A 19806-nucleotide genomic window follows, 5' to 3' on the forward strand; every position below is an offset into this window, starting at 1 on the left:
TTAATCACTGATTCACTGTCCCGGCCAAATTTATATTTTTATTTATGTACTTATTCAATTTTTTATATAATTATTTAAATTTTTTATCATTTCAATTAAATTTATATTTTTGAGTAATTTAACCTTACGTGCTTTAACCTTTTTATTGTATGAAAATTTAAATTTTTTATCATTTTGATTATACCTATAAACATGTATTTTTAAGTTAATTTAACCTTTATATTTTGATATGATTAGGGTGTGATGTGTAATTTGTCATCTTATTTTATCTTTTTTTATATATAAAAATACATAAATTAAATTAATTTAAAAATATTAGATATAATTGAAATAATAAAAATTTCAAAACTGACATAGAAAAAAAAGTCAACTTATGGATTAAATTGACTTAAAAATTAAGTTTAAATATGTAATTAAAATAATAAAATTTTTAAATAATTATAAAAAAAATAAATTTAAAGTACAAAAACAAAAATATAAATTTGGCCACTGCCCCTATTTGGTTGCTAGCTCTTTTTAAAAAAGTGCATTCATTGTATTTTATTTTTAGTATTTAAATAATTTTATTAATGAATTAAATAATTCAAAACATAATATATTTATCATCTGTCAATAAAATTGTTTGTGTATTAAAAATAAGATGTGATAAATATATATTATCTTAATAATTTGTATTTATATTTTGAAATATTTTACCTATCAATAAAAATGTTTAAAGGCTGAAAACAAAATGTGTTAAATAACCTTAATTGGTACTTTAAGGGTATTGGTTAGCAAAATTTTAAAATTATTTAGATGTTAAGAATAAGATACAATAAATATATATTATCTAAAAATAATGTGCATTTATTACTATTTAATTATTGCTTAATAGGTTATCATGATCTTATTTTATTTTATTTTTTTGTAATGTGAAAAATTCAATGGGTTCCTAAAACACACATTCGGATCAAATTTATCTTATCGTCTTTAAAACTCAGAGTTCACCTAGATCGAGTCTATATTGACGGATATATTTATCATAAGCCGAAATCTGATGCCTAACCCCTCGAATAAGTACAAGTAATTGCACAATTTCACACAAAAACAGAATCAAATGTACGATTTTCTAAACTCTTAAAATTATGAAACAAATTATCTATACTTTCTCAAAGAAGTAACCCTATTATATTTCACCCAATAAAAACAAAGTAACATTTTACCCCTCGACCCACCAATTCAATATATATATACACATGCACAAGTGTATACATGTAATCAATCAAAACAAACCATATGATGAGTTGGATGCCTCAAATTCTCTTTCTGTGGATGCATGAACCTAGCCAGCATAGAGTAACAAAGGGCTCTACCAATGAGGGCGAGTGAATCCAGAGTTTGCTTTGCTTGCTTTGGCTTGTCTTGCCGGTACCACTTACTATAGGATTTGGAGAAAGAAGCACCCAAGCGAACAAGGGTGGCTTAATTGGGTGGCAGTAACAGCAAATGTTGCAGCCAATCAAGGGGACATGCTGTCTATCAATCTCTATACAAGTGCCACACAATGGCTTTGTTTTAAAACCATAAAAGGTACTTAAAACTGAGTTAGGTAAACCTACTCATTAGGACATGTAGAAACCCCTGGGCAGGTGGGTCCATTTCATACCCCAAGAAAAGGTACCCATAATCATAGCATTCCCCTCTTTTCACAACCCGCTGCGACAGTTCTTTGGGCAATCACACCAAACCAAACCAATATCATTTAATGGGTTTTCTTGTCCAAAAGGTGAAACGCTCATTTCGGGCGCTCTCACATCTGACCCGACAGACTGTGAGGGGGGTTAATTATGGTGATTTAGTCGAACACAGGGGTTAGACCCGTGCTCACCGCGCATAAGAAACCCCCCTCACTTTGAAGATTTAATAGGTTTTCTTACATAATTTTCAGATGGTTGTTTTGATTTATTCTTTGAGTGTAATTTGTTACCTGATAATCAATGGTGTTACATCTGTGAGGGCGTGAGATATTCCTTCCTAATGAGCATATAGATGTTTTGCATTAAGGTTTTATTTATATTAATTTTTGTTTGTCTGTTTGTTTGTGTATCCTAGCTAACGTTTTCTTTTACACTAAGAGGACTACAAGTATCTAATAAGGCACAGGGCCTGGTCTGGTCTAACCCATAAAATAAAAATGCACTAAGACACGCTTGAATCAATATTTTAATGAATAAGTACATGACTAGACCATATAATAAACAAGCCCACAAAAGTTTTGCTCGTGTGTATCCATACATCCTGGTGCCATTCAGGAAGAAAAATATATAGCTAGGGCTCACTATTGTGGGTTTGATGATTTGAATATAATTAGAGAATGTGTGTAATTTTTCAAAATATTGTTACTTATAGATGGATAATTAATGCTATTTACATAGATAATTTAATCAAAGTTTTATTTTTTTAGCATGAAAAATTTCAAGGTCCCGATCAATGCATAAATTTTCGATTGAGACCTTTCACTCTCTAAAGCTCACGGCTCTAGACGCCTTTTGTCTGAGGGAATAAATAGATAAGTCGTGGATAAACCCAAGATCTAACCCCTCGAATAAACATAAATTATTAAAAGTTGCACAGATCCCACAACTTTGCAGTAATCCAAACTCCCGAACATGTGCGATAGATTATCTACACTATCACAAGTGGTTTAATTAAAGTCTTAAATTAGTTTGATGTGGCAACAATAATTTTTTTTTTCATATTCTTGAAAGAAATTAACCTGTTAATTAAAGTGGGTAATATTTTGTTTAGTGTCATGGTCACATCTGCTTCTTCTTTTCTTTTCTTTTCTTTTTTTTGATGATTTTTGAAAAAAAAAAAAAAAGAGTAAGAAATCTATACAAATAAAATATATCATTTACAGAATTATTTTACAAGTGTTTGATCTTAGATCTACCAGAAACCATTAAAATGTCTTTTAGTTATAATAATAATACAATAACTGAACATCATTCTTATCTTAAATTCTCATAAAATTTGTGGAAGAAGAACATGTGTATTTAAGGCCTTAAAAACTCCATTAATGGATTGCAATAGTAATCTTCTAGAATCCCCTTTAACCATGCCCCAATTGTTGATTAATTGATTAATTAACTCTAATTGCATTTCTCCTTGGGAAACGACACCATAGGGTTCAATTGAACTTCAATTATGCATGCTGAAGAGCATTAAAATATACACCATCAAATACATATTTTATGCAATATATATATATAGAACTCCATAGCTTAGACAATCCCAAGGTTTTGCTTTCAAAATGTCAAATGGTGGGTGTCTCCATTATTGTTGAACTTTTCACAAGTAAATACTAAACTATCCCAGAAAAGTTATAACCTCAACCCTAGAGATCAGAAAAGAAAGCTCGTTTCTTCTTTCTTGCGATTGGGTTCATTACATAATTTTGGTAGAAATTAAACCAAAATTATTCTCTTAATTAGTCTCCCTAGCTAGCTATATACACCATGAAGCCAAAAATTCTCAAACTTCATATTCCTAAGAGAGAAAGATCCATGATGATTGATCGATCATTGATGAGTTTAGGGTACTCAGTTTCCCATCATCCTAAGGCACCATCAAATCATCATTCTCAACATGATCATGATCATATTTGTAAGAGAGAGATGCATGATGATTGAATGGATACTACTGATGATCAGTTCCTCATCATCCTTAGGGCCAGCTCTTGAAGTTCACCCAGCTCAGTTTGTGAAGGTCTCTTCTTGGCGTAATTCAAGAAAGAAAGCTCATGGTGATCTGATGATGATCTGCTTTGTATTTCCTGCTTGAATGCCATTCCATCGACGCCTTGATCGACCGATTCGAGTGAGCTTTGAGATGGATTGAAAGCAGTAGGGAATGATGGCTGCAATCCTAGCATATTTCCAGGCCATTGGCTTTCCACATTTCTTGATCCCATGAGCTGGCTTTGAACCAGTTGAGCCTTTGCTTGCATTAGCTGCGCTTGCAAGCACGTCACCTACCAAAATCCCAGTAAACAAACAAGAAAATAAGAGAAAGTAAAAGGAAAATTTGCAAGAATTAAAGTTGTTATATATCATCCCCCTGGAGAACTGGATTAAAAACTGTTCAATTAAGGCGTACGTCTCAACAAAAAACCATGATTTCCTTCAACAAGACAATTTCTTTACAGAACTTCTATATCTAAATTAAACATCATCACCAGATCATCAATATATATGTGTGTGTGCGCGCGCGCGCGAGCTAGAACAAGACTTACTTTTTTGTAAATTCTACTAAAGAGAAGCAGAAAATTGAAGCAAGAACTTGATGCAAGAACTTGATGCAAGAATTAATGATATATATAAGGAAGCGAATCAATGATGAATTACCTGCTGCTGCAAGGCAAAGATGTTAGCAACGCAGCCATAAACGGGATCTCTAAGCCTGGCCTGGGCTTCATAAGCAATTGTGAAGACAGCCTCGCAGCGGTCGGCGACCGGAACTTGCAGCAGGAGCTTGGACACATTGCTGGCGCCGAACACCTTGTGGATGGCGGCGAACCGTGCCGGGCCTTGCTCGGAGCAAAAGTAGGGCGCAAATATGCAGTCGGCGGCACACTTTCGCCGGAGAAACTTGCATGCTCCACAGGGCGACCCAGTTCCAGTTGCAGTTGCCATGATAAAAAGAAGTGAAATTTTTTAAGCACACGAGGGCACTAGAAAGTGGTGCTAATAATGAACAAGGAGGAGGAGAAGAAGACGAAGAAGAGACGGAAGAGATGGACATGGAGAGGCTTCATGTGGGGTGGGGGTGGGAAAGCTGTTCGTTTATAAGGGCTGGAAAAGGGGGACAGTGAAGGATCTACATGCAGGGCCAAGAGGGGACATTTATGAATGGTTTATGCAATATTTTCATTGGGTTGGGCCATTTTTCAATTTAATTTGTTTTAGAATTAAGCCTTTGATCCTTATTCTTTTCTTCTATTTTTTTTTTTTAAAAAAAATTATTCTTAAGTTGGGGATGAGTTTGATTTCAATATTGTTGTCAAAGAAGCACGCTTTTCCGCCGAACGCCGCTCCTGGGAACTGCTGTGCTTTGTTGCTTTCTCCTTTCTGGGATTATTTTATAGTCTGAAGGATGGTCAAGTGATTTGAGCTGCCTCCCTCCGCTCTCTTTTTAATTTTTTGAGCTATAAATTGTAACTTCTGGGGGTTTTTTTACTATTTTATAAATATGAAGATGAATTATTTTATGATTTGTTTGTTTGTTTGTTTGTGTGGTGTGGAATTAGCATCACCCGACTATTATTAATTGTGCTATTTAAAGCTTGGCATGGTCTGGAAAAACACTTTGTACAGAGAGAATTAAGAAAGAAAAGATGGCACATTTATGGCACTTTTGACTTCAAGCTTCTTGGAGAAATAGGAGAGACTACCACTGGCTTGCTTTTGCAACGTTTTTATTAAGCCTAGCTAGTTGGGAATTGAGTCGCCCAATGAGTCACGAAATCAGTGATCTTTTTCTTCAGTGAGAATGTAATGTGAAAGCAAAGTTGTGGTTATACAAGAGGTCTGGAGCTTTTGGGGGATCCCTTCCTCCTTTAGATTAATTCATTTATTATGTGAAGACAAACAACTTGAACTGAACCCCCAGACAGAAGAAAAAGAAGGAAAAACTTAAAGTATGAGAGAGAGAGACAACTTGAACTGAACCCCCAGAGCAGAAGAAGGAAGGAAGCGTCAGCTTTAACAAAGGAAAATGGAATTTTGCACCAAAAAAGGCTTATTCCCATGTTATTGATCTCAACTCCTTACCTCACCAGCGCCGCCACCAACATACCATCTCCGTCCACCGCAAACACACAAATCTCGTCATCCACAACCTTCCGATCTAATCTTGCCATTTACTCAACTCTATATGCATACATATATATATATATATATAATGATATGTGGGATGGGATTCCACCAAGGGCATCATCCATGCACATTTGGCATTCATGCAGGCTGCCCAGAAGATCATCAAAGGATCATATGAACTTAACACCCATACCTTCATCACACGCCATCAATAATCAATTATTAGATTGATGCTCTCACAAGTGTAGCATTCGATGGCCCCTTGAGAAAAGAAAGCAATAAGATTGAACCCAATATAAATATCAGCTGAAAGTATTTGGGATTCCATACATAATTTCTGCTATTTACATAAGCCATTCTCATCACTCTCAGATCTCCAAAAAGGGACAAAGCAAAATGAGATCTGATATGTTGAGAAGTAGAGTCATGGAACACACGAAATTATCTGGTACAAGTTTTGGTAGCCAACTACCATGCATATTACTCAAACCATTCACCAGGAAGAATCGATGCCCAAACCAAAAAGACCAACTCACACTTTCCACATAATCATACCTTCAAGCTATCCATCAGAAGAGGCCAGAGCAGTCTCACCTCTTGTGATGAAACCTCACCTTCAGTAAGAATTGCATCTTAACCTGTACAAAATATTTAAACCTCCAATCAGTACATTAGAACAATTACTATATCAGGATCTAACATAACCGCAAATCCAAGGACCTGTTTGACAGGGTTCTAAATTTTTGTTTTTATTTAATAAATGATAACTTAACAGTAGATGATACTCTGGTTTGTTTTAAGTCATAATTTGTTTTTCCTTTTCCTCCCCTACCCTTGCCGCAGCCAGCAACTCGTTGGATGAATCAATGACTCCCAGACCCCCTAGGAGTCATGCCTGCGACCCTCTGGTGACTTTGGCTGCTGGTGATAGAAGGGTAGGGGAGGAAAAGAAAATGAAATTTGTGAAAACACATGTTTCTTTGTTTTTTCCAAGAAGGTTTTCTATTTTTTTGAAAAAAAAAAAAAACCAATCACCCACCCCCCCCCCCCCCCAAAAAAAAAAAAGAAATAAAAAGAAGAATTAAGTCACTAAATTAGGGGTGAGTGTTATTGATACCAAGTTTTCAAACCAAAAAGATAATTATTGGTTAATTTGGTTCAAGTTTTTGGTTAATTCAGTTCATTTTTTATTTTCAAAATTTTAGTTACCATCTTTGGATTCTGTTTTGATTATTGTAATTCGGTTTTTAACCAAATAAGACCAAAATAACCAAAATTTATGATTATTTTGAAAAAAAAAAAAACACTAAATTTTAAGCTATTTACCAAGCTACTACTAGAATAAACATAAGTTGATGTTTTGACAATAATTACACCAACTAAAATATCTTATATTCCTAGTAAACTTTTTTATTATTGTTTATTTTGAATAAAATTCGATTATTTTGATTATTTTCGGTCATTTCAGTTAAATTGTTTTTTTTTTTTTACTTTCAGTTTGCTTAACCCTTTCGCATCACTACTTCTTAGTAGACTGCTTTTGATGTTATCAAATCTCTCTTTCTGGCTGTTAGATTGCTAAAGATGAGATGGCAGAAATGTGGTTAAATTGGTTTACTTACCAAATTGGTTTGTAACTAACCAAATTAGCCGAATACTCACCCCTATGACTCAATGTAACAATGTGCATCTAAAGGTGGGGGACCTGAGCAAGTTTGTGGATATTGTTGCATTAGTACATATAGACTGCGAAGCAATTCTGTGAAATATCTTTCGGTTTTATAGACTTCATGGGTGTACTCAACTATAGTGACGGAATTTGATTTGGGTTTTGTTGGACGAGATTGAGTGTTCAAGTTTGAAAAGGAAAAGATAAGGTGGTTGAATAAGATAAAGATTTAAAAGATAAGGAAGCCTTGAAGATAAGATAAAGCTCCAAGATTCAAGGGAAAGATTCAAGCTTAAATTCAGAAGATAAATTCGAGCATTTTTTAATATTAGTTACTGTTATCTAAATATGAAATTGTTCCTGTTTTTTAGGAAATAGAATAGATCTTTTTTCATTGTATAAATATCTCTACTCGGATCCAATAAATCTTTAAGTAAGCTTTCAAGAGTTTAGCTTATTTCATGGTATCAGATCCAAATCCTAGTCACCTAGATATCGAGGTCTAGGCTGTTTACAAAATCATGGCCAAAACCCTACCAAACCCAACCATAACCAAAGCCTCAGCCACAAGTTCTCCTAATCCTCATTCTCAACCAAATTTTTCTACAAACTCTATTGATAACCATCATCTACAGATTACTCAACATAAATTAAAGAGGAGTAATTTCAGAAAATGGTTTCAATCGATATTGCTTGTAATCAAAGGGAAAGAAAAAGTTCGATACTTGATAGGAGCAATTTCTACTCCACCAAACACAGCAGCAAATTATGGCACCCAGGAAACAGAAAACTCAACTATCATGCCATGGCTTATCAACTCAATGGAACCAAGGATTGGTAGAACATAACTCTTCTACAAGATGACGAAAGAGATTTGGGATGCAGTCCAAAAAATATACTCAGCTTTGAAGAATACTTCTCAATCTTTTGAGATTGGGTTAGCCATTCGTACAACCAGACAAGATAATCTGAATGTTATAGAATACCATAACGTTTTAATTGAGTTATGGCATGAGATGGATTTATTTTACAATGTTAATTGGGAGTTGTGTTCAGTTGATAGCACAAAATATCATAAAATGTTAGAAAAGGATCCTGTCTTTGATTTCCTCCATGGTCTTAACTCTAATTTGGATGAAGTTTAAGGAAGATTATTGAGTACTAAACCCTTACCTACACTTAGAAAAGTGTTAGATAAAGTAAGGAGAGCAGGCGTAAGGTGATGCTTAGACAACAAACAAACTCCATCTTAGGTCATCGAAACTCTGCTCTTGCTACTGTCAAATAGGTGGATGCTTTGTCAAGAAATCAAGGGAAAGACAAGTAGTGGTGTGACCACTGTAACAAACCCTACCACACAGGAACATGCTAGAAGATTAGTGGCAAACCAGCAAACTGGAAGCCACGAAATAAGAGGGAACAACCAGATCAACCTATGCTGTTGAAGTCTCCACAGAATTTGAGAACAACACAAATCTAAACCTATCAACAGAGCAAGTTCAATCCTTATACAAGCTGCTAAATTAAACTACAAGTATAAACCTCTCAAGTCCTCCTACTCCTAAGCCAACAACTTCAATAGCCCTACAAGGTATTCCTCATTACTCACTAATCTCATGAAAGCTTCCTAAACATGTCTGGACAATGGATACTAGTGCATCAAATCATATGTCAAATTTGGCTAACTTTATGATGGATTATACATCTTGTAACACAACTATTGATATTTCTATGGCTGATGGCACAACCTCTCTTACCTGGGGTTTTGGAACAGTGTTTATCAAAACTAAAAGTTGAAATATGTTCTACATGTACCGAGATTGCAGTGCAATTCACTATCAATTAGTAAACTTATGAGAGATGAGAATTGTAGTGTGACTTTTTTCCCATCCTATTATATATTTCAGGATCAAACTTCGGGAATAATGATTGGCAGTGCTAAGGCTAGAGATGGGCTTTATTAGGCATAGGGAATCCCTGGGGTTGATGGTTCACCAGACCACCAGGTCCTCTACCCAATATTCCTTCTTCTCTGCCCCCATGATTAATCTCCTCCTCCTGTATCTCTGGCTCGCAATCAGCCCTATTCCTGTGAAAGGTAGGATCTATCCCCTCCCTTGGGGGAAACTCAGGCGCCAGCCTTATCGGCTATTGACGGCCTAACATGGCCATGAACAGTTGCATTTGTGCACCCAATTCATCCAGAATTCGAGTGATGGATCCTTTTAGCCTCCTTTCCATTCCATCAATGGCGTCCTCTACCTTGCGATCCAACGCAAGGATCGCTTCCTGATTCCGGGTCGTACCCAACTCCAACTGCTCCATCTTGTTTTGGCACTCAGCTATCACCACCCTAGTTTGCTGTAACTGGGATTCAAAATTCTTCATGTGTCCCTTTCGCCATGAGCTACCTTCTCCACCCACTGGCCAGAACCGAGCTCTGGTACCAATATGTCGTAGCCCCCGCTATGACAGTCGCAACCCTCCTACTAATCCGATGGAATTGGTAAGGAGATTCAGTCCTCCACTCGAGAATGGAGACGACAGTGAAAAAGAACAAGCAAGAACTTAGAGAAGAGAATGATAGAAGAGAGACGAACGAGAGCAAGATGAATGAGAGAGAGAGAGAGAGAATGGTCATATAGGAGAAACAGAATTCTGTTGATTTTCATGCATGCCTTTCCCAAGCGCACAAGAGGCATATTTTGTAAGGCCGTTTGGAGGAGTATATTCTCCTGACAAGTGGGCCCTCACCCATAACCGCATAACAAACACTAATTCTAACACATTCTATTGGTCCTCTAGCACACTAACGGTTACAACAGAAATTATAAACATAGAAATGAAAATCACAACTAGAAAAAATTTAAAAGAACTCCCAGTATACGGTGTCCGTGACATAATTACTTGGGTCAAAATCATGACTGTATACTATGTTATATAGGCTCTTCTAGATCCATGAAATGCTAGCTCAAGACAACCCTTAAGTTAGGGTTTAAGATATGTATCAGAGATGACTAGTCAGCATGCAACTAAAAAGTATGTCTAAGTGATAAAGTTCACTATGAAAATAAAGGCAAGCTCCATTTACCCTAAATATTCAGAACAAAATGTTGAAAGTATTAAATTTATTGTCCTTAGGCATGACAATTGAGTAAGTAGATGAATTCGATGCTTGAAATGGTCAGTACCCATCACGACTCAAATTACTCTGCAAATATTTAAAAGCTTCTTTTAGATGAAGAGTCAGACATCAATCATCCTACAAAACCATATTGTAACTACTAAATCTTAATAATTCCTTGAGAGAAACCGGAATTGCCAATACTATACGAACAATAATTACACTAAATTTAGCAATGAACTGCTGAAAATAGCACTTCAAAATCTTAATCAACTTTAAGAGACTTCAGTACATGAGGGGACCAAATATCAATAAAAACCATGGCATACATGAAGCTTCCAATTTAACCACAATAAATAGTAGCTGCTGCATGCTAGCCCATACAATGCATATATACTACACTGCCACTATAAGCAACTATTCAGCTACATTTAGAGTAAAAAAATTGGTCTATTTTCAAATTATCTACTAGAGAAACACGGCAATAGTATTGCATAAGCTCAATAATATGCAGATTAAAACTTACTTGAGCTGTATTATAGACGATGTACTCATTATACATCAAATCTGATGCTTTAGCTTTTGATGTCACTGGTTTGCCACATGGCACAACTACTCCATTCCTCCACTTTACATATTCTGATTCCAAAGGTATCTTCTTGCCAAGCCCTTTAGTTGAGTGTTTCCCTTCAGGGGGTTTATCCATATACTATATTATAGCAATGCAGCACCCAAATTAGCTCAAAAGTTCAGAAACAGAAACACCAAAAAGGACAATAAGGAAATATATGCATATTCCTACATATATTACATATAGAAAAGAAAATGCATTTCTAAATGGCTTTGCTTCAAGGGACAAATATTTGCAAGAGTAAAACTACATTCACATCTCGAAGATGAACTCACTGTGGCCTTCTTGAGCTCATAAACCTCTCCTAAGGCAACTTCACTTAGAAGCATTAAGCCCGTAGGATTTTTCTTATCAGTACAACAATACTGAGCACTTTTGCTGACCAAGTCAGCAAAGTAGATTCCCTTGCCAAACTGCATATCAATAAGCATTTTCTGTCAGCTAAATGGATGCAAATCAAGTAAATCTTATATAATTTCTAAGGATATGTGTATGATATTATAGGGGGGCTGGGGCACCATGTAGCCAGTTGCTGGAGCTTCAGGAGGGGCTATCCTCAATCCTTGGCTAAGTATACCCACAAAATTTGTCAACCGAGAACCTGCAGGCAACAAAATCTTTTGTTCAGTCTTTCTTGGGATATTTTTTACAAGTTGAAGCTCTAGTAATAGAACCTCACATACATTTTTATCAAACGAAGAGAGAGAGAGAGAGAGAGAGAGAGGGCATGTCAACTTGCCATGCCATAGAAGTAGTCTGTTCCCCAGTTTTTCTCGGTAGGGAGCAAACTTATCAATTTCCCCTTCTCTTTCCAATGAAAATACTTCTTCCAATTCAAGAGCCCAATCCTGAGAATATCACAATGTGTTATTCGTAAAGTTCAAGAATAAGGAAGAAGAAACCAAGATTCATTTTTTCAGACTAGCACAATGTGCCTCCACTGCACAAAGTTTCAAAAACACTCACTGTATGTGTAGGGGCATGAGTAGTGTTAAGATACTTCTCAATCAACCGATAATCTTCGCTATCATGAGGAAGTGGAGTAATATCACAGTGGAGCTTCATATATTTTTCATCAAGGGACTCGTCGTCATCAACATCAAAACCTACTAGTCTAGAAGCTATTTCAATGTCTTGGAGAGCTTCCAACATTTTCACCTGCCACAAACATGTTATACATAAGTGTAATGCTAAGTCACAAAATCTTGGTCTGCATAGAACAAACACACTTGAATCTCATCATATCTATTAGCATACCACAGCCACCAAGTAGTTTCAACTGCCACTAGCCAAAACTACCATTTGAAGCATCTGAAGCATTGGGTCTCTAACTGATTCACTTAACTCCCTTAAAAAATGCCCATGTATATGAACTTTTACACAAGAAAACACACATAGTTGGGACTGTTATCAAAAATAAATAAACACCACTCGAGTATACCTCAACAAGCTAAAAAGAGCCAACCATAACCACAACCTAAACAGGATCTAGCAACCTGTCTCTATCACATCAAACCTATATCTGGTGTGCATAAAATATGTTTTTACTTTCATATGACCAACTTAAATTAAATATGAAAAGTTACAAAAATTAGTAGCAAAGCAATCTTATATCTTGTACTTCATTAGGTGGTTAATGAAATACCAGTATCTCATTCAGAGTATTAGTGCATTCAATATATGCATATATTATCACTCATTCTAAATTGTGTGTGACGTTTCTACTCTCATTTCACTTGTCAAAAAAGTTTACCTGCCTGCAGCGCACAGCACCTCATGATAATTTCACTCACACAGAAAACCTCCCCGTTGATACATCAACAGGAAGGATCAGTGAAGACAGGCTCACTTACAATCCTGAAGGGGAGGGAACATCCAAACCCATGTACACTCACAGGAATTGCACATGTGACAAATAAATAGTTCCTAGAAGGAGGGGAGAGGGAGAGTGATACACAGAACAATAACATTGATACAGTAGAGATGTCTTGGGAACACAGAGAAGAGACATCTGATGATCTTTAAAAAATGCAAAACATAGAATGAGGATACAAATCAGCCAAGTTTTACCTTTGACTTAAAATCATCCTCATCTCTAATCACATGGGGATGGATAGAAGGAATCACAGTGAAAAAGCGATTGCTTGCATCAACAATCAGGCTTTCTTTGTAAGACAGGTCAAGCTCATTACTACTCAGTAGATTCTGTATCTCTGTTAAGGCCTCAAACCCTGGAGAAGGATTGAGGAAGTATCCAAGTTCAAAGTCAGGCAACTGAAAGAATTTATTTCTCTGCTTGAATGAACAAGTTTGCTAACAGCACTGAAACAACTTCATCATCCCCGGTAAAGGTATTGCATAATTTAAATAAAATCCAAGAAGAGACGATTACCTTTTTGGATATTACTTTTGCTAAGCTTCCCAAGTGGCATTTCTGACATATTGATCTCAAATTCCATCATGGCAGCCCTGCAAAAGTTTCATAGTTCTTGCAAATGCATGTTCCCAAAACAAAGCACAACGTAAATTGCGAAAAACATTAACCTGTATGCTTCCACATTAAAAAGCATCTTCATCAATTCTACCAATGGCGAAGCAAGTTGGCTTCCGGCATAACTTAGATTTTTCTTCTTAGAGACATCTTTATTGACCCCATAATCCTGTAAAATCAAACTTCATGAAATGAAGAATGGATTATGAAATCTAAATATAATATTGGACTTAGAGAAAACTTAAAAAGTAAAGCAGGAAATTAGATCAATTGTACAATGTCCAATGGGAAGAATCTGCCAGGCTGCTTCTGAAAATTTTTCTTTTCTTCCCATGCTTCCCATGGGTTCCCGGTTTTCTCAAGGAAGAGGCGCTTGAATTCTCTAATTGCATCTGATTTTGGCATATCATCAAGTTTTTTCCCTCCAATTTTGTCATTCCCAACACGACCCCATTTGCGAAATACATAACAACCTGAACCTTGATCTTCTTGTATGATTTGAAGAATGTAGTAGCTTTAGACATGAAAACAAAAAGTAAATATAATCAAAGAACTTTCTTTAAGTCAATATTTCACAAATCTACCCAGCAATATATTCCTACATACAGTAAAAAAAATATCAAAGTAAAATTAGACTTCACACATAAAGCTGCCCCAAGAAAACAAAAGCATCATCCTTTAAGTATCAACCAGTACATAGCAGTGAACCTTCAATTGGATAGGAGTATGATTCAATGTATTGGCAAACACAGTCAAAGGTATATCCAAAGTATTTTAAAACCCACTAGGAATCCTATGCAGCTCTTGAATACGTAATACGTTATGCATAGGATGGAGCAATAGTCAACAATGGATAGTGTAACTTCAACATAATAGGGGATTCAAACTGTGAAAAACAATGAGATAATGGTCGAGGTATGAGGAAATGGATTGCACCTGTTAACGCCAGTTGAAAGGTCAGACATGCTCAGAGTTGTATTATATATACTTTTCCCATCTTCAAGGATGTGGCCAGAATCTTGCAACCCTGAAGATTCATGCACAGCACTCCGCCCTTTCACTTTTACAGTGACCATGCTAGAGGCTTCACCAATGGCTTCAATTTTGTACAAATCAAAAGGAAGCTTTTTCTGTCTTCTAATAGAGTCCACCAGATAATCCTCTCTAACAATAGGTAATTTCATCCTCCTGTCCAAATAAGAGCACTATAATTCAAGAAATGCCTTATAAAGAAATGCACCTGAGCACAGTAATTTAGGGAAATTTTTACCTTGCCTTCCTCATGTCAGCACCTTTATCATCCAGCACTCCACTCACAACTAAGCAGTTTGTATCTGCAATATATATTGTGAACTAACACAAATGAAAGGATAGGGACAGATGGGCAAGGAAGTGAAGGAAAGTGTGGCTGCCCAACCATTCAATCAGCTAGAGTGCCAAAAGCAATTTCAATAAATATGGAGAATTGGAAACATAGTGCAAAGGACCATATACCTTTTTTTATCTTAGTGTGAACCTGCCCACCAGCACCCTCAATTTTGGCCTTCCATTCATCCTGCAAAAGTTTCCCTTCTTTTAGAAGGAAATTTGATTCTTATAACAGATAGATTTAACTATTTTAAATGCTCTCATAAGGATTCCCAAGATAATTTACTGATGGAGAACAGAAGATGACCACAACTAGATTGAAAAAGTAATACCATCGACTCCTTGGGTAATCCAACAATAGCAACCTTCAGATCTTCCAACTTTTCACCCTTTGATGACAGAGTTTGTCCATTAACAGTGTGTTTTCCAGGAGACATATTGGAAGAAGGCTGAGGCAACACCCGAGAAGGTTTCTTTGCCTTTTGTGCTTTAAACCACTGTGAATCATTAATTTTAACCATGATTTATGTTTACATAGAGGACAATACTATACCATGAATAAAACAATATATTATGTACCCTACAGAAGTAATCTACAGTTCCCGTCCCTAGAGGACGAGAATAATCTTAAGCAGAAACTACCTTGCAGAGATAACTGTTGCTAGTTCCCTCAGGGATTTTCCACTTCCCTTTGACACGTTCAGGCTCAGTGTTAGAGTATGAACACTTGCTCCATGCTGATAGGAACCCACCACATCTGTACATGCCTCCTGAATAATGTAGATGACCAGAGCACAATGGGCAGGGTTTAGGTGCTCCAAAAAGCATTCCATCAGCACTGAACAAGTAATAAATGAAAGTGAGCCAGTTTTCTATAGATGAAATAGTGTGCATGACTCCAATAAAATGAAATTAAACTGTTAAACTACATCAGTTCATTACAATAATAAGTCATGTTTCTAGAAAAAAAAAATAATAATAATATAGTACTTTCACAGAATACAGGTCCTCATAATCCAACATAATGGTTGGATTAGACAAGACAACTGCATTCCTCAGTAAACATAGAAACAGCAAGTGGTTAATCATTTTCTTGAAAACTTCATAATTCAGATGCTTAATAAGAGAAAGTATACATTTCTCAAACAATGAAGTTAACAAATAATTGCATCAGGGACAACTTACCAACGGTCTCGCAGGTCAAGTTCTGATCCAGTTGAATCTTGATCATTAGCATCAAGCATCTCTCTCAATTCCACGGTTGTCACGTGCTTCTTGAGATCATCTTTTAGAGCCCATATTTCTTTTGCTTGGGCCTCCAGCTGAATCTCCAAATTAGATGCTTTAGGATGTTTGTCCAGGGGCTCAGCAGCAGTCTTTTCAGATGACGACTTGCTCACTGATGCACCAGATTCAACTTTAGAAAGTTTTGACTTTTGATCATCATTCACGGGTCTTTTACGTTTTGCTCCACCTTTTGATGATTCTTTATCATCTCTATCTCAATTTTTTTACCTGAAGGCAAGGTAGAAACACGTGGTTAGAATAGGATTATAAGTGAGACTCATAAAAATAACCTGCAAGAGAAAAAAAATGATACACCTTTTTTGGAAGATGGAACCTTCTCAAACATGGCAAGAACAGCTGCCTGATCAGAGCCTGGAAGGGTACTCCATCCTGACAATTTCTCCACTTGTGTGGTTGGTGACAGTTCCATGAAACAATTTGCGTGGTGCCATGCCAAGCCTCTCGCACCTTGACCTTCAGGCTTCATTGATATACGTACCTAGCATAAAACAAAATATGATAGAAAGCATTTATGCATGCATGTGTGTGATGATCACATCTATGAAAATTAACAATCATGGGTTAGCCAGATTTCAAATACTTATTTTCGTGCAAGTAGTGAATTCTAAAAGATATGATACATAAAGTCCCATGTAACTTTTAAATCAATTGATAGTATTATGTAAGGGCTTGGTATGTTGTTGTTGTTGTTATTTCATGTTTGTAGCTGATCCATTATCTGGCAAGATGCTTGAAGGAGAAATGTTAACAGGGCAGGGACGGGTCCGCTAGGGGAAGAGGGATAGTATGGCAGGCTAGGATCAGCAGAGGTCACCTACACTGGGCAGCGTTCAGAAGGGGTCCCTGGACCAATACCCTCCCTACTGTCTAAGATACTTGAAGTTGAAGGCACCTTATACACTATTTCACCAGGATCATATCAGTCAAGAGACTGTTCAAGCTGATACACTATATGACATGACATAATTATAATGATATCATGCTGTATAAATGAAAACATGAATAACAAGTATTATGCAGATAATAAACAACATATCAAGTCGTAATCCCACAACATGCGGTCAGCTACATGAACCATAGCAAAGCAGTCATTTCTATCTACGGCCATGATGCAGACTCATAGAGAGATAAATCAGCAACACCACAAGTCCATCTTGCCCAAGACCTCAGTTTCCTAGAGTAAAATTTTGATTCCGAAACTGATTATCTATCTTAAAGAATAAAGAGTGTGAGACAGTAATTCCATCTAACTATAATTCCCAGTAATTTAATCACGCCACCATTCAGAAACAGGTAACCAGAAGATATATTATTATCTGGAAATAAGGCACTTGAGCATAATGATTCACCTCTCCTTTCATAATCTTTTGATTGCAACGACGACAAGTGGCTCGGGAAGTTTGTGAAACTTCAATACTGCATTCCATTACAGTAGGGGCAGAGGTAGCTTGAGATCCACCACCCTCTAAATATTTCCTTATCTTCTGTTGGTCTTCCCATCGAAGCAATTCTATACCTCCAACATCATCAGGGCTAAAAGCAATGTAAAGACATGGAGTTATAGGGCAAACAAGAGACCAGAATAAACATTGTGAGACTTCAGGTTGTGTCCAGAGAGGGGGGAAGAAGAAAGGAAAGGGGAGGAAATAAAAAGAAAAGAGGAAGAAGGGAATATATACGATTTTATCTGGTTAGCTTTCTTCAGTACGCATTCAGCATGATGCCACATCTGATTTACACCAAAAACATAGAGAAAAAAAAAGAGAATCAAAATCAAATCAGCTTTCTTTGATTAGGAAATGAGTATATGCATTCAGGCACAGAAGGAAATGACAAAATAAAAGTAAAAATGGAAAAAGATTTCAAAGACAAAACATTATATTTTATATGTAAAGGTCCCATAACACTCTGAAAAATTAATACCTCCATACACTTTTAGACAAGAACAGTAAACAATATAAACCTTTGAAGGTAACTATTCCATCCACAATTACGAAGAAGCAAGAATTATAAGTTCCAGCACAGTTGCATTTGTTTTCTTAGGCAATGGGGCACAATAAGATTAATCACACCAATTTTAGCAAGCCTAGCCTGGCCAAAATTATACAATATAGCATCCCCTCCCTCCACTTTAACTCTAGTATGTAAGAAATATGCAATCCCCTATTTTCTCCCAGGTATCATAACTATTGATCCACCTGACCCCAATCCTAAATGTTTTCTCTCAATAAATAAACGGTATAGAAATCCTGCACAAGGAAACGAGCATAAACAGAAGCAATAAGTAATTCACAAAATTTGTCAAGAATCTAAATATGTAGAAGCACGTTTGAATTGCTACAGATCTCAGGGAGTAAGTAAACATATAGCACGAGAACACAGAACCTAAACACAGACTATTGCTATCAACTTGCTCTGCTATATACGTATATAAAGACGATAACATAAACCTCAGAAACCACAAGAAAAGTTACATAATTCTCTCCTCCACGAAACAATATATGATGACCATAGAAGTGCAAGTTTGCAACCATAGCATTTCAATAATCGACAATGTGGCCACTATGATGCATGCGTGCCAAAAAGACTTCATCAAAAAGAAGAACATGAATAGCCAAAAAGAAAAAGGAAACCAAAAGGAGAAGGATAAGAGCAAAAGCTATACTTTATTAGTTAATCCATCGTGTATACACTGAAAAGCAAAGCAGCTTGCAGGGTAGAACGAAAAATGATTAGGAAAGAAACAAGAAAGAAGACGAGAACATAGAACAGAACCGGGGGTAGAATAAACCCTAGAGAGAGAGAGAGAGAGAGAGAGAGAGAGAGAGGACTGGAAGGGAAGGAAGAGGGATGAGGAGGGTTAAACATACAGGAATGAAGCCGTCGAATTGGGTAGCCTGAACCATCTTTCCAAGCCTGAACCTTTCCTTGTCGATGGGGGACTTGCAGGTTTTGCAAGAGGATCTCGCCGACTTCGCATACTCCGCTTTCCATGGCTTCGCTGGGCTCGCCATAGTTCTTCCCTTTCGCTGTCGCTTTTGTCTCTATTTATACACGTGCATTGGCGCCGCTGGGTGAGAGTGGAGTGAGTGAGAGAGAGAGTGTGTTGGAATCTCTCTTCGAAGCCTCCTTCTATCGTAAGCTTCGTTCCTTCCTTCGAATTCGATTGTCGTCAGCTTTCCCATTTGCAATTTGGGCGTCGCGTCATCTCACCATCCAATGCTGTACCGTACTGTGCACTGTTTCGCGCGACCACTTTTGGGCCGAGGCTAAGTCGAAACGAGCCGCCCCAATCTGCTGTCTCCTGGCGGCCCAAGGGCCTTTTAAAGCCCAACAACAATGGGCCTCCTTGAACTTACT

The 19806-nt window shown here is 36.7% G+C and overlaps 3 protein-coding genes across 3 annotated transcripts in view; all 3 read right to left on the minus strand.

The window, feature by feature from the left end:
• LOC127786488 (autophagy-related protein 9) overlaps positions 1-19806 on the minus strand; it is a gene marked incomplete in the record, with an annotated part of 1007132 nt that overhangs the window by 204629 nt on the left and 782697 nt on the right.
• Positions 3384-5673, minus strand: LOC127786577 (LOB domain-containing protein 16-like). Its single transcript, XM_052314067.1, has 2 exons — positions 4386-5673; positions 3384-4012 (listed from the first exon to the last, which is right to left on the minus strand). The coding sequence occupies exons 1-2, from the start codon at positions 4671-4673 to the stop codon at positions 3689-3691; spliced, it is 612 nt and encodes a 203-aa protein (XP_052170027.1). The 5' UTR covers positions 4674-5673; the 3' UTR covers positions 3384-3688.
• Positions 6118-19643, minus strand: LOC127786592 (poly [ADP-ribose] polymerase 1). The gene is given in 20 exon segments (XM_052314086.1): positions 6118-6493; positions 11175-11357; positions 11555-11692; positions 11798-11880; positions 12019-12127; positions 12246-12437; positions 13350-13510; positions 13672-13748; positions 13824-13939; positions 14047-14284; positions 14707-14958; positions 15041-15104; positions 15265-15325; positions 15471-15635; positions 15781-15976; positions 16324-16654; positions 16738-16924; positions 17796-17979; positions 18126-18175; positions 19317-19643. Coding segments are annotated over 20 exon segments (2979 nt in total). The 5' UTR covers positions 19461-19643; the 3' UTR covers positions 6118-6445.

This window comes from Diospyros lotus, chromosome 12, assembly GCF_014633365.1.
Source record: "Diospyros lotus cultivar Yz01 chromosome 12, ASM1463336v1, whole genome shotgun sequence".
Taxonomy (NCBI): Eukaryota; Viridiplantae; Streptophyta; class Magnoliopsida; order Ericales; family Ebenaceae; genus Diospyros; species Diospyros lotus.